Consider the following 15,698-nt stretch of genomic DNA (forward strand, 5'->3'; position numbering starts at 1 on the left):
TTTCAAAAAATATATGCCTGGAAAATGTGTGAACAAAGTTTAGGGCAATTCCTTTCACTGATCGAATTCACTTGAATTGGGCCATTGTGCATTTGTCTTTCGGGCTTGGTATGTAACAATTTTTGTAACGAAGCATTCATCAAGCTCAAAAAGCTGTATAGACCCCTTGCATGTGACCTCATAGCAGCTCGATCTGGGGGATAAAACAAAAGGATTCTAATCTCCTGAGAATAAGAAACTATTGTTCTTATCTTGGTTATTGGGTATCATAAAATGAAGCCATATAACCATGGTTCCCTTGTATTCTTATCTTGGTTATTGGGTACCCAAAAATGAAGAACAGAAGTCAGGTAGACACGACATAAAAAAGAAAATAGAATTACTGTTTTCTAAAGGCAGACAGTTCAACATTGCGCACAACATTACAGAAAACATTTCTCAATTATTATTATTATTATTGCTTGCAACAAACTGCATCCTGCGACATTCATCGATTGTCTGCAACATTGTGCATAAAAATGTTGCACTGTGTCCATAGCTTAATGTGTATTAGCCTACTAACCCAATCTGTGAATGCCATGAAATCCTGTGAGCTTTAAATGGAAATCTATAAAAGATGACGACAACTGGAACCCATCAAATGCGAAAGAGGACTATTGATTGGTAATGAACACTCCTTACAAGTCGTTATAAGAAATAGTTTCTTTATTTTGATAGTATGAAATGACGTCTAGAATATAGTGTTTTACATGTTCATATATAAGCGTGAAAAAGCAAATCACAATCGTGCTATTCATTATAAAAATGTCATATTCATTACTGAAACTGATACAGGCATCATGGCCGCCTAAAAATACAACGCTTATTTAAAGAGATCGCTATTTAACAAACCGAACATTATTTTGCTATAATCAATCAATGTTGTCCTATCTTAGAAAATCGTTCCATTTTCTTTAGACGTCTAAAGCGTTGTTTTCATTCGCAAAAGAGTCGGAAGCAGTTCGTGCATTGCATAAAACCGCAAGCACAAGCCGACGCGCTTCCGACCCGGATTCCGTCGCAAGTGAAAACCAGGCTTAAACGGGCAACATTGAGGAAAACAGGTGGACTTTGGGACAGCGCGACCATCTTGAAACTGAAACGTTATATTTTCCAAATCATTTCTTTTTGGCAATTTAATCGAAGTATTCTAGTTCAAAAGAAAAATTAAGAAATTTGGCTGATAGGAACGAGTCTAAATATTGCTGATAACATATGCACTGGTTAACAGCTACTTTAAAATTTGGTCGCATTGTGAGAAAAGTCCATGTATCAACGAGATAAAATGAACAAAGCAAGTTTTTAGAACTTGATTTTCAAACGAAACCTAATAAAAGTAACTTGAAATAAATCGAAAAACGACAAAAGTTAGTGAAATGTCAAACAACAAGCAAAATGTGCAAACAAAACATCATACTTATCTCATCAATATCGATACTACATCGCTTCTCAGTCATACGTGTAATCGTACAATTTTCTGCTGCGGTAAGATAGTCAATCAATTCGTTTCCATGGCACTGTCAGGAGACACAAAGCCTTCAAGTACCTCATGGCTAGAGAATGTCATGGAAACGACTTGATTGACGTCCACTAAAAACTACTTTGTCGCGACGGCAAATTACACGATTTCGCACGTCATTGAGAAGCGCTGTCTGTAAAAGGCGTGTTTCACAGTGAAAGCCGTGCAACACAAGTTTCAGGAGCACGCACAAGTATAAACTAGTTCTACTCTTCTATGAAACTCTCGCCAACGTCTCACAAGGAGAGGATGTTAAACATCGAAACTTTTCAGCTGAATCTTGCTTTGCACACAAGTAGCTTAAAGTTTTTCTCGCTTAACAGCCAGTAATCAGTGAATTAAATTTTGCAAAGGATAATGGAGGTAGTATTACCCTGGGTCTCAGAGGCTCTCTCGATGCAGTGCTTCTTGGTCGTAGGCTTCGTCTGTCGCATTAGAGCCTCTGGAGCTCAGGTTAAAGTAGTATGAATGCAAAATATAATTTCAAGGAACAGATGTATATAGAGCTTTTTTAAGGTAGAGGAAAATGAGTGTACGAAATGTGTATTGATGGGGTGGTCTATATAGGTCCAACAAATCTAGAATTATGTTAGTGATGTGGAGTCAACTGATAACCTTAAGTCTACAAAAAATATCAATGATGAATTTAGTTGGATGATCGGGCAAAAGACACTCGAAGATGATGGGATTCGCTGATCTTGTAGTTATGCATTTTCTGTAAACCGAAAAAAAATGTTATTTAAAACAGATTTCGTATGGCGGATGCGAGGTAACTTTACTTGGGGCGGACACTAATTATTGCTTAGTCTATGACTGTAGAAGTTCTGTGCAGGATATTTGTTATACCACAAATCCAGCGACCATGAGACACTATAAATGAATGGAGAGAAGCACCCATCTCTACTAAACAATGTACTTACTATTAGTGCATCAATGGCTTCTTCTGGTGATGCCATTGTCAGATGAGCCATCTTATGATCTTTCCTAATATCAAGAATAAAACCATGACGTTAATCAATGGTCTTGTATTTTTCCTTTAAAATTGACAAACATTTGGGGTCCTTCTATATGTACCTAAATAGACCCTAATATATTCATTTTTTCGTTTCTCTTTATTGTATAACTTGGGTATGTTTTTGTTTTATTTATTTATTTATTTATTTATTTATTTATTTATTTATTTATATTGAATTACATGTACATACTGTGCTTTGATACCTGAAAGAGCCAACATTAGGTTTTACTTACGGCAAGAATCGGAAATCTGTGACTTCCCCTGCCTCACTGAAGTGTGCGGTTAATTCTTCCTCTGTGACGCCCTCACTAATGGAATCAAAACAGGAAAGAATGAAAAGGATAAAAGGAACAAACGAGAATAAAAAAGGAGAAGATTAACAGAGTGGAATGAGTATGACAATGGTAATACTTACGGGATATTTGATAAGTGGAATGAGTATGACAATGGTAATACTTACGGGATATTTGATAAGTGGAATGAGTATGACAATGGTAATACTTACGGGATATTTGATAAGTGGAGTGTTCTACTTGGAGGGAAAATATTTTGGAAGTTTTTGGATCCTGGTTTTTTGAATCGATGCAATGGTGAATTACTGTAATCCTTGGTCAGATTATTATCCTGAAATCAAAACCAAATGACAATTATCTAAAACATCCATAATTCATAATTTTGGCCCAAATCTAAAGGGAATTTTCATGAACCTCTAGGAAGCACCGGAAAAAATTTCGTGGGAGCACTACTCCAGAAAGACCACGGCAATGGACCTTTCATGAAATGGTAGCCGTATTAGTAGCAGCCAGAGATATTCTTACATGCAGTCTCACATTGAAGCACTTCAGATTGAGTTCACACTGGGTTTATGGTAAAGGTTCTATTCTCTTGCTGCTGTACTTAGTAGAAGCGTAGCAATACTCCAGTTTCGAGTTCTCTGTTGCTCAGGGTTAGCCTCGACTTTGTGCAGAATATTCATGCATTTGAGCAAAGGTCTGTGGAATTATTCAAAAGTGTTTGCATTGTTGAAGTTGTGCATTCTTCACTATACCCTTGATATTTATAAATATTTAGACATCGAGTCAAATGAGTGTGTAATCAAGGAACACAGCAGTAATTCGGAATTCAGAAATGGTATATTCTGATTCAAATAACCTTTAATTCTTACCTCGCCTTCCTTTGGTAGAGAGACAGACGAATGCTTAGATACAGTAACTTTTATTTCCTTGCCATAAACACGTACTCCATTCAGATGGGCGATAGCTGAAAATCAATTTGATCCAGATCCAGATTGTAGATGATTTGAAGCCAAGCAATATTTGTTAAAGATTCCATCAAAAATTAATTCTTTTGTCACCCATAAGGCTACCATATGATAAAATGACACTTTTAAAGACATGTTATGTGTAATTAGAAACATTGCCTAAAAGGATTAAGCCTACAATAATAGTAAATATGACTTGGTTTTTTGAAGGCTATGTTTGAACTCTTTAGCATCATGCTGATATGCCCCACCTCCTCAGTACCAGCCCCAAAACCAAATTCAAAAAAAAAATATATATATATATATATGGCGGTTCACAAAGAAACATCTTGAGGATTTAGAAAGATTTAATATGTGATAGTACTAATTGTTGTTATAGTGGCTTTACTTACATGTCTGTGCTTGTTGGGCATTAGAAAACTGTACGAGGGCTGTATCTTTCTTGTTGAATAGAATCTTTACACGTTGCACATCACCATAGCAACCTACAATCATGATTAGAAGATATAGCATGGCAAGAGAAAAGATACTCAAATATACTTCCCTCCCTCTGAGTTTAGTTTTATTTAACTTCTAATGGTTAGGGTCATGTGAGCAAAATGGGGATTCCTATGATAGCAATTACTGTATATGGATATCTTCAGGGACTACTCTATGTGATAGAGTTGTCAAGCTAAACGAACTCTAAAGGCTAGCCAATTAGATAATAAATAAGTAACCCCTTTGAATCCCTATGGCCAGGATAAAAAACCCTCTGGTATGAGGGAATGATACAATTCAATGACTCTAAAATGGCTTGCTGATTTGTAAGAGCAATAGATTCTTTGCAGGATGTATATTCTCTTAAAACAACTCTTACCAATTATCAATCATGGCCACAATGTATTTTCCTGGAATACATCACTTTCAACAGACCATTTGCATGTGACTTCAGAGCAGGTCAATTTGGAGGACAAAACAAAAGAATTTCAATCTCTTGAGAATTGGAATGTCCTCCAAATTGAGCTGCATTCCGACATACTGCAAGGGTTCTATTTCGGCAAAGGAGTTCCCCAAGGGACATGAATTTAATTATTATTTATTTATTATTACATTATTAAATCCAAGTGATATATCAGTATGTGACTATTTAAAGCAAGGGACTTATAAGCACAGACTGATTTAAAGCAGCAACCATTCTAGAATCACAGTGCCATATGTATTTTTCATCCATGAGAAATCTGCTCCAATGTTGGACACCCCCCCCCCCCCCCCCCCTCATTAAACAGGCCATTTCTTGCATGTATGAAATTAATGTATACACTCAATTACAAAATTATTGTTGGGCTTACACAGAACATAGAAGCCAAGACAAAAATGGTACATGAGGGAAGATTGTTACTGAGATGTATCTAGTGATATAACTTGTAGAATTGTTGCACTGACATAAAGCATGAAGGCTTTAAACACGTGTTTCGCATCGAACCGTGTATTTCAAATAATACATTGAGGACAGTTATGTCATTTCCCGGCATACCGTTTGGTCACAGCTTCTATGTCCTACATTTTAAACACGACAATGATTTTGCAATAGACCTTTCCCGAATTCGCTTGAATGACCACTAAACAATGGCTTCAAGTCGAGATTGGACATGATGAATAAAAAAATCAAGCTCAGTTACGACTTGTAACCATTGTTTTATGGTTATCCAAGTGAATTCGGGAAAGGTCTATTGGGTGTGTATATGATAGTTATTATGAAAAAATATATATATTAATGAAATCCACTGAGAGCAATGTACAGTGTTTACGACTGGTGGCAAGATTCTGTGCACCCACACAAAGATACAAAATACCCAACAAAAAACAAATAGATTGAGTTAATAATCTTTATATCGAGTTATCAAGTCATGTATGGATTTAGCAAGTGGCAGAAAGATTAAGAGAGAGACGTACCAAACAAAGTAAAAAGTGCATCACAGGTAATCATCTAGAGAGGGAGTACCAGGAAGGAGGAGATAGGAGTAGGAATGCCACGCCGCAGCGTCCAATGAAAAAGAGAAAAGACACACAAAGTTCAGTGACAGAGTTAAAGTTATTAACCTAAAAAGAACAAAGTCAAAATAAAAACTGAAAACACAACAATGCTATGTGCACATGCATTGAAATAATGAGGAATAATGAGTAAAATTCACAATGAGAAGTATAAATGACAGAAATTTGTAGTGAAGAGGGTGTGAAGAGCTTGATTTTTGCACACAAAATGAAAAAACATGAACAAACCCTCTTAGAAATGCTTTGAAAAAGCTTTAAAAAGGTGTGAATGATGAAAATTAGAAGAAAAATCCAAAAGTCCCTTCGTAGTTTATATCTTGAAAAGAAACCTTTTTTAACCTTGGACAATATTATAATTCACGTCTCTAGCACTGCAAGTTTATTACCGCCATTATATGTGATGCACAGGCACAGATACCCTTTCAAATGGCACAGACAACTGTGAAAGCGACTACTAATACTTTTTATCAATACAAAAGTACCAGAAACTTCATTTTAGAAACAGAAATCAAATTGAATTATTTGTATCTTCAATATTCTTCTCTTGAAAATAGATATATTTGAAGTGAAACAGTTCTATTTAAGGTGATGTAGGACTGACTGCTGTAATCACTAACCTCTTCATTCAAGTTGCTCACAAGTACCAGTGGGCTGCCTCCTTGGTACCTCTGATTCACTCCAGCCATAGAAATATCTGTGACAGAGAACAATAACATTATACTGAATGCAGTTAGCAATTTCTCTAGGATGATCTATTCTATGAACACTGATGAAATCTAAAAAAAGAAAGATTCATGACTAGGCATACTTCCTTAACTAAGAATAGAGAGAACTAAGAATAAAGAAACAGGGATCTAAATATAGCTACTATATTGCTGTAGTTAGCAATTTCTCTTAGATGATCTATTCTATGAACACTGAGAAACATCTAAGGAAAGGAAGATTCATGACTATGCATACTACATTAATGTGGAGAACTAAGAATAAAGAATCAGGGGTCTAAAATATAACTACTGTAGTGGAATCCGGTGAAGTCGCCCATGAATTCAGTCGCCCGGAGTAAAGTCACCCTGAGTCCTGGTTCGGTCGCCTGTAATGTATGGTTCAGTCGCTAGGAGTTTTATAAAGCTTTACTACTGCTAAATAAATTATATTTGCGTTAAGAAGATATAACTAGCTAAAAACTAGTGTGAGCTGCGTCGGTGTTTCTAATGAAACAGTAATGATGAAAAGGCAAATCATACTGAAGATTGAGACGCTAGTCCTTCGTCGGAGTAAAAAAGCGTTTACTGGTTTGACAAGTTATGAACTCCGTGCAACTGAACCATACATTATGGGGGGCCGAATCACAACTCCAGGCAGCTTGACTCCAGGCCAATGAACTCACAGGCAACTTCACTGTAATTCACTGTAGTATGTACTGTATCAAGAAGTGACAATTCCATGCCATTTACAGAAGCTAATATATTAATTAATACATGTTTCATTGCATAGTCTATAAAATTTACAGATATCTAATCTGTTCTTTTAGGGGGACTTTTTAGTAATGGAGAAAAATAGATATCTCATCAGTGATTACATACTACACTAAACTGTGTTTATAGTACTTACTTGCTAGTGGGAGTCCCATGGGCAGGCCCAACAGTGCTGCAGGATTACCTAGCACACTGGACGCATTACCTGAAATGAGAAAAAATAGTCTCCTAAGTAACAAAGTTTTATCGTTTCATTATTTGTGAAGGTACAATAAATAAATTACATCATGTCTTTTAGCAAACTTTTGTCATTTAAAGAAGGCTAACTGATCACCACTCTCAATGACATGACATGGAGTAGTAAGCAGGCCTTCACCAGAGGTGGTTTGATCCTTCGAATGAACCCCCCCCCACCTTTGCAGGAATACAAAATTATTTTTAACACCATTTTAGTTTTTCAAGACATGGCATAACTAAGATTGGTAGAGAAACCAACCTCTCCTTTCAAGGTCGTAGGGACAAGCCTGGTAATAGACTTTGCAGAGGGGCATCACACACAAGCAAAGTTTATGGGACATAAATGTACTACACCCTCCCCACTTACTCTGATCCCTCCCTAAATATTTACTTTACTTTTTTTAGGAAAAACAAGAGTTCCATCCTAATTGCATGAAATGTTTGTAAACCTACCTAAACCAGGGAGTGAAAAAGCAGCGGCACCATCAACGTCTCCTGGCGGCATATCTGGACGTGTGTAGTCTCTGAAGAATACAGAGAATATTCAAGGCTTGAGTCACAGCAGCAAAAAGTAATTAGGAACAGAAGGTACTATGGATCTCACCAAACTGTGGCGTCACGTCAAAAATTTGTCTCACTACCACAACCTAATTCGTTCACTGTCACACCTACTTTTGTTACATGTATTACAGCAAATACCTTACTGGCAATGTGCTGGATCGGAGACAGTGACAAAAGTAGGCGTGTCAGTAGACGAATTAGGTTGTGGTAGTGAGACAAAGTAGTGCACTTAGCTTTTCCATGATAGGAAAGTTAATTTTCAAAAAGAAAAAGGGATGGCTTACCTGCTTTTTTCTGTGTTGTACTTGACATTAAGATTGGTGAGTTTGGAGAAATCTATTCTTAGCGTGTTGCATCCAGTATAGATGTTCTGTCCATCAAGACACTGTTGTAGAGTAAGATAAAGAGGGTCAAAAACAAGGAAACTAATCAAGCAAAGTCTACTAGCTACCCCTTAGAACATAGACTTTAATACTAGAAAAGTGTGATACGATCTTGGATAGAAGCCTTAGTTTTGGTACTGACTATCTTTAATCCCTCCATAAGCAGAGTAATCTTGCTCCAGTTTGAAATTCTCTGCTGTTTCTTGATGTTGTGTAGAATCTGCATGCATTCGTGCAAGGTCCATGAAAATACAAAGTGTTTGCAACGTTGAAATTGTGGATTTTTTAGTTCACTAGTACCTGCAGGTATTTGTGAATATATTTAGATACTAAAATGAGGCTAACCCTGAGTAAATGTGTTTTGATTCAAGGTTTATAGTGGCATTATATGAACTTAATAAAGGAAACACTGCTAAGGCAACATCCCTGCATACATATGAGCCAGTACCTGTAGACAACTATGACTTGTGCAACATGCATACTGTAATTCGGCCAACATGACAAATACTTACATATTTAGCACTTAATGCCTCACTGGCTTGTGAAAACTCTGCTAATGCTTGGAATTGGTCTGAAGTTAACAAGAAACTAAATCAAATAAAGCAAAACTATATGTAACAGATTTCAAATTAAAAATACCCACCATTTTTGGTGAATGTAACAATTCTGAGGACTGTACCATACTTGGAGAAAATCTAAGAAATGAAACACAAATTAAGATTTAATTTACTAAATATCTGTATGGTCTTCCCTTCCAGTATACAGTATGCCTTTCACAAGATTTTTTAAAATTTCACTAACAATTCATGAAACAAGGCATTAGGGTGGCTTGAAATAGTTTTTTTGGCTTGAGGTACAGCATGCGCGGCACCCTCTTTTGAAATCACGACTTCGCAGGGTAAGAATGCTTCAAATGTATTAGTAACACTTTGTCAAGTTTGTCAAAGTTTTGTTTGATAATGGTTTCCTAGCAACATGTGTTACCACAGCAACAACAACCAAATGCCATTTGCTTGAAACATTGGCATTTTTCTCAAAATCTAGTCAAAATATCTATAATGAGATTTTCAGGTTTCATACTACTCAAGTAGCACAACAAGTGGGTGAAGTTTGAAAGCTTTTCCCATGTTTATTTATTGGTCAGTTCTTACCCCCATCGGTTAGAGGCTTGCAGAAACTTAGGGGCAAAATATTAGGACTTTATCCAGGGAAATTTCTCAATTCTTCACCTCCTCCACTAAGGAAAAATGTCTGATTACCTGACAAAAACTTAATATCATTTACCTGATGAAGTATGTCAAGAGTAACAGGATATATAATATTGGAAATAACGATTCTTAAGACACATCCAGCACCTCCAGCCTCTGCAGTTGATGTAGAAGTGCTGGAACTCAGTTGATTAGCACTTAAACCACTCAGTGCACTTCCTGCTGCGGCTACAACCTCAGATGAACTTGCTGCTGCCAATATATGGGATGTCTGACAAGATAACGATAACAAGAATTGGTTAATAAGAAACTGAAACTGGAAAGATTGACCATTTATTTTCCATTATATATATAAACTTGGTTTGTCTAAGTCGTAGTAAATTTTGTATGAAAAGAGCAGCTTTTGTAATATAAAAATGCACCTTAAATTTATAAGCAAGGAAAACTATCTTTTAAATGTCTAAGAAATGAATGTTGAAGTATTAACATAACAGTTATAATTTTAATATTAAACCTGGCATAACAAACCTTTATAGGATATCGAGTATCATATGAATGACTGTTGAGTGTGATAATTTATAGTATAAAACTCTTACCCCTGGAGCATGTTGGGATTCATTGGTTGTTAACTCCTTGTGCTTGGAATACTGAACATATATAGGACGATTTCTGCAAGAAATAACCAAAAAATATAAATATAAAATAAGATGACACACACAGGCACACAAGAAAAGATATTCTTACCTGACAGTTGGTGTAACATAACTGTAGTAATTTGCAAGAGCAATTGCTTTTGACTCACTTTCCATTTCAAGGAATGCCTATTAAAACAAAGTATGTTAGTACTCATAGTTAAGACAATAACAAAACAATCACTGTGGCAGAATATACCCATTTTGTCCTACAAACAACTAAGAGCTTTTCTTTTTCATAAAAATTAAGACTATTGGAAAGCTTCTTTTCTCATTTTTTTTACAGAATAAATTCACTGTAAATTCAGAGATATTCCAGCAAAATTTGTTGAGCTTGTAGGACAAAGCAATAGTGGAGTTTAAACCATAATCAGATGTATCATGAAAAATTACAGTATCTCCATAGAAGGAAGACAGTGATTTATTATGATTACATAAAAAATGAAATATACTGAATAGAATTTAAAGTTTATTGAATACCTGATTTTTGCCTTTAAGCATTAAGACATTAGTTACTCTTCCAAAGGGAATGCCTAGAGCAATAATCTGGTGAAATAACAAGATATCCTAAATTTATATATAAACTTAACACATAACATCTACCCTACTGCATGAAATTATCATAATTTTCGGAATAAGAAAAACAACGAAAAGATAAAGTGACATAAAAAATAAGTGTTGCAAAAATATAATGATGTGAAAATTGAGTGATCTTCAGTAATAAAGAAAATAAAGAGATAAAGACCATAAAAAGCAGGGATAAAAGATACTGGTATTGAGAAGTACCGGCACTTCCAGTAATCATTATATTATTCAAGTCAAAACCAACAAAGTCATGTTGACTTTCAAACCTTGTTAATTTTTGATAATTTTCCTTTTAAATTGTAAAACCAAGTAAATGATGATTTTTTTTTTGCTTTTTTTGGTTACTACTAGGTAGAATAAAGTCATTTTGTTCAAGAAATGTGTGTATTTAGAAGCAAGTTAAATTGATATATTCAAAGAAATTGTGAAATCAAAGTGAATTAGAATATGGTTTAATGGCATAATGGAGATTAAAGTGTTGTGTTGTATGCAACCTCTAAAATTGCAAAATCAACATGTTGCAAAAAAAGGTAGAGTACTCAAGGTCATGGATGTAAATGTTTTGGGGGGGGGGGGGGGGTAGCAATCACATAAAAAAATATAATAAATGAAATACTGTACATAATAATCAAATAACCTACATGTAATGTATAATAATTCAAAATAATATTACCTCAGCATCAGACGCATCGGAGGGAACATTACGCAAATGTAGAACCTTAGAAGGGGGATTTGTATTATCTATTCGTGCCTGGAAAAAACATACAGTTTTCTTAAATGAAATACAAAAAATATGGTATACACAATAGGGCAAAAGATAGACTGTAGGGATACAATAAGTATACGAGGTAAGGAAATTGGTAATTCACAAAGGTTTTTTTCAATAGATTTCTTTATACGATTTTAGACAAGAATTGCTTGATGGCTTTTTCTGACCATCAGAGAACTTTAGATATTCACTTTTCTTAACAAATAAATTAATGTTGCTTTACCTTTTTCTGATCATTTGAAATCCCTGGAATGGATAAAATATTGTAAATATTAATTATCAGTAATAATATTTAATAGCAAGTTTAATAAGTATCTATCATGAAATATCATGCAAGAGAAGAATTTAGTATTCATTCAGGGATTAAAATATAGGCTGCTTATTAGACAATGTCCAGCCAGAACAGGAACTTTTCTGGTCAAATCTTTTTCTTGCTGGTCATTTTAACCAGTAAAGTTTAGCTAAAAATAAGGTAAGACGGAGCCAAAACTATTGACTGGCAACCAACCACACATTACTTGTAGTCCTGGGTATTGGAGAAAATGATGCCATAATGCAAGTAGAATGTAAAAACAATAAGTACTCACCAGCCATACTTGAAATAATGTCGTCAGCTGACCGCTAAAGGAATCAGAAAACACCATTAATTTCTAACAGGACAAAATACTCACTATTCGCAAGCCTAATAATAATCAAATAATTAATTCTTAAAAAATTAAAATCTTAGGAAGTATTGTAAAACATTCATAGATAATTTTAAAAGTGGCAACGGCATTTTTGGATTAAAAATTTGGTCTGAAAAACTTAGTGCAAAATATTACTTTAAATCCATGGGGTACATTATGAAACAGGATAGTTTAAACTTGCGAAGAGGTTCATATTCTATTTTGTTTGTAGTAACTCTATTTAGAAGAAATTATCTATAGGTTTAAATGTATTATCCAAATAGGTTGGGAGAGTGCACATACAGTAGTGCTTGTCTCTGTTTTCATGCCTTGTTTCACCCAGACAAAAACTATGCAGTCGTTATCATACTAATCATACTCCTGCCACTGAGTTACAGGAGACTCTTAGTGAACTAATGGCCAATACTGGGTTGTCTAGATCTTAGTTCAGATATTCTACAATGCTAATGAAACAGACATATTAAAGAAACATTCAATAATGCCTAGAAATTGAAATATAGTTTTGAAAAAGGAATTTTTACAAAAGTGTCTTAAAGTCCACCAGCTCACGAGCACTGGACAACAGAATTTTTGATATCTTGCTTAAAGGAGGATTAAGGCTTCAAATATTATCATTTGTTCCTTCAAACATGGTTAATTGGAATGTATACAAAAGTCATTGTTTATATATTTCTTTAGCTGATACTTTTTAATATATGAACATAAATAAAGATCAGTTACAGAATCATTTTGATTTTTTGCAAATCTTATTCAGAAAACAAGTTAGTAGGCTAATTAGTAAGCTACAAATGAAAGAATACTGACATATTGTTTATTTAACAAAATATGATCTAATTTCATTCATAGCATTTGGAAATTTGTCATCTCTTGTGCATGATTTCTTTCACAGATGGTACAGTAATTGTATGGGTACTAAACAACTGCGAACAGAAAGATAAAAAACCAGAAAGCGATTCAATGGCAAGGGTGGACACAAACCTAGAGATACAGTTTTGAGAGCACTTGAAATAAAACCAAGGTAAAGAATCTAGCTAGATTAATATCTTTCCACTTCAAAGCACCTCTGTAAGAGCAATCATTTTGGACTGTTTAATTTTTGAAGAAACAAAAGTTTCTTTAAAAAACCAGCTTTGTTTGGACTTAGCATTCCAGGCTTCACAAATAACGTTTTGAAAACAAATCATTATGATGTCTCATAATTTTGCATGACTGGATCTGAGCCAATAACACGAATTTTTACAAAACAGAAAGCAGATCATTTACATACAAATATGTAGATATGTTATATAAAATGAGAGCATAATCCTTTCCAAAGGAATGCCTAAAGCTTCCACTGTAGCAAGAAAATATAAACTGTGCATCCTACAAAGAAAAGTTCAAATGATGTTTTTTTGAAATTAAGATTATTGATATTTTTTGCTTTGTCAATGCAGCCGATATCTGCACTACACAGTTCTTGGTTATATTCAAGACAACTTGTTTATGCAGGAGTCAAACTTCGATAACAAATTCATAAAACACAAAAATAATCTGTAAAAACTAAAAAATGCTACTCAAATCTTAATTTTATCCTTAGGTGTAATAATCGAGGATTATATTCAGTAAAATGGGGCACAAAAGGTATTCTCAATTAAATATTTATGCAAATATAAGGTAATTAGTCATAAGTAGAACTCCAGCGTCTAGGTAACTAAAGTTTGCCTAAAGAATTTTTGAATCCCACGAGCCCAATATTTACGAAAACACTAGCGAATAAGAGCCATAAATCTAAAACTATCATGATTTTGAGATTCAAATGCTGAGTTATAGGTTGGATACGAAGTTTTAGGGTAAAAAACAACGCAAAGTATTATTTTCTTGTTCACCAGGACAACTTGCTGGTCCCTAAAATATGCCACGTTGATTAACCATAGCGAGAAAGATGAAGAATTTAAAAAGCCACGATAAAAATTATTTTACCTTGGATCCTAAAAATATAAGTCTGTTTAAGTATAACGGCTATTTAAACTTGGTTTCCAATCACAACATAAAGAAGTTGAGGTGCAAAACATGATTTTTTAAAGATCGCAATTATTAGCAAATTCAACTGAGGATACTAGTAAGACGTGGAGATTTTGCAAAACAGACGGAAGTTTACATGTGCTAATTAGAAAACTTGCTAAGAAGAAGAATACTTATTATACTGCAATCTTAAATCCCCTTCTTCGGGTGTCTAAAATTGAGGTTTAAGAGGTTAACACTGGCGGTAAGCCAGCTCCTTGAAGGTGAAGCGGCGAGAAGACGATCGCAGAAAGTCCAATAAAAACAAAGCGAAAAACTTTATGAAACGGTTTTAAGAGATAAACTAGATACCCTTATCTTGAAATTACAAGTAATCCACTTCTTCCACACACAAAAGCTATTCAGTCAGAGTTAAAAGGCATTTAATTTACTGGTAAAAGACGAGTTAGGACCGTTGCTGCCTTTTTCGCTGCCTGCAAAATGTTATCACATGTGCGTGTTTTTTCAGATGCGCATTAGAGCCCCTTACCTTGGTTCCCGAGGCCAGTCCAGCCAGGGCTGCGACAGTGGTCATAATTCCGTGCTGTAGAGAGATAAGCGGTTTTTACCGTCAAGAAAGGAGCTGTTTATTTAAACTCCTTTGCCTGATAAATATGCGATGTACTGCGAGCAAACTTTACTACAGGAAAAACATGGCCGCCGAGTCCACCACACTACCCCATGGAACCCTGGGATATATTACACTCGTCCACCAATCACAACACGCCGTTGACCATGATAAGGAGTGACTACATCCGGTTAATTCACTTCCGGGATAAAAGATACGAGATAAAACGTAACCAACTCGATATTCGAGATTTTGCTGGTACACTATCTTTTTAAAACACTTGGCGACGTTAAGACTAAGAAATGGCGCTCTATATTAAAAAGTCGTTTTGAAAGGAATTTTGAGCGAAGTATTTCGTAAATGACGTCAGATGAAAATATATTTTGAAACCGGAAAAACTGGTATTTGCAGGTCATTGAGCCAATAGAACTCTTCAATCCAACAGGTTACCATGCGTTTGCAAGAAAATTAAAGCCGCGAAAAAACAAAATTACCAAACTCGTCACTCATTATATAGGTTATTTGCATCCATTAACTTCACGTTTATTTTTATTATTTTTATCATAAAATACTAACTTCGTGTAAAGTAATATGCTTTTTCTTATTATTAAATTATTGTAATAATA

The 15,698-nt window shown here is 34.8% G+C and overlaps 1 protein-coding gene across 1 annotated transcript; it reads right to left on the reverse strand.

Annotated features, from left to right (window-relative positions):
• Positions 1-687: 687 nt before the first annotated feature.
• On the reverse strand, positions 688-15,182 carry LOC116299721 (polypyrimidine tract-binding protein 2). Its single transcript, XM_031708440.2, has 21 exons — positions 14,995-15,182; positions 12,366-12,399; positions 12,002-12,024; positions 11,683-11,760; positions 10,905-10,970; positions 10,477-10,553; positions 10,329-10,401; positions 9,809-10,003; positions 9,168-9,219; positions 9,037-9,095; positions 8,426-8,526; positions 8,034-8,104; positions 7,480-7,548; positions 6,486-6,562; positions 5,770-5,803; positions 4,227-4,319; positions 3,739-3,833; positions 3,079-3,197; positions 2,807-2,881; positions 2,479-2,542; positions 688-2,273 (listed from the first exon to the last, which is right to left on the reverse strand). Exons 1-21 carry the CDS (start codon positions 15,037-15,039, stop codon positions 2,205-2,207), a joined length of 1,569 nt encoding a protein of 522 aa, XP_031564300.1. The 5' UTR covers positions 15,040-15,182; the 3' UTR covers positions 688-2,204.
• Positions 15,183-15,698: the final 516 nt, after the last annotated feature.

Source organism: Actinia tenebrosa, unplaced genomic scaffold (assembly GCF_029948245.1).
Source record: "Actinia tenebrosa isolate PJP-AT-01 unplaced genomic scaffold, QUT_ActTen_1.0 PGA_scaffold15__27_contigs__length_11533743, whole genome shotgun sequence".
NCBI lineage: Eukaryota > Metazoa > Cnidaria > Anthozoa > Actiniaria > Actiniidae > Actinia > Actinia tenebrosa.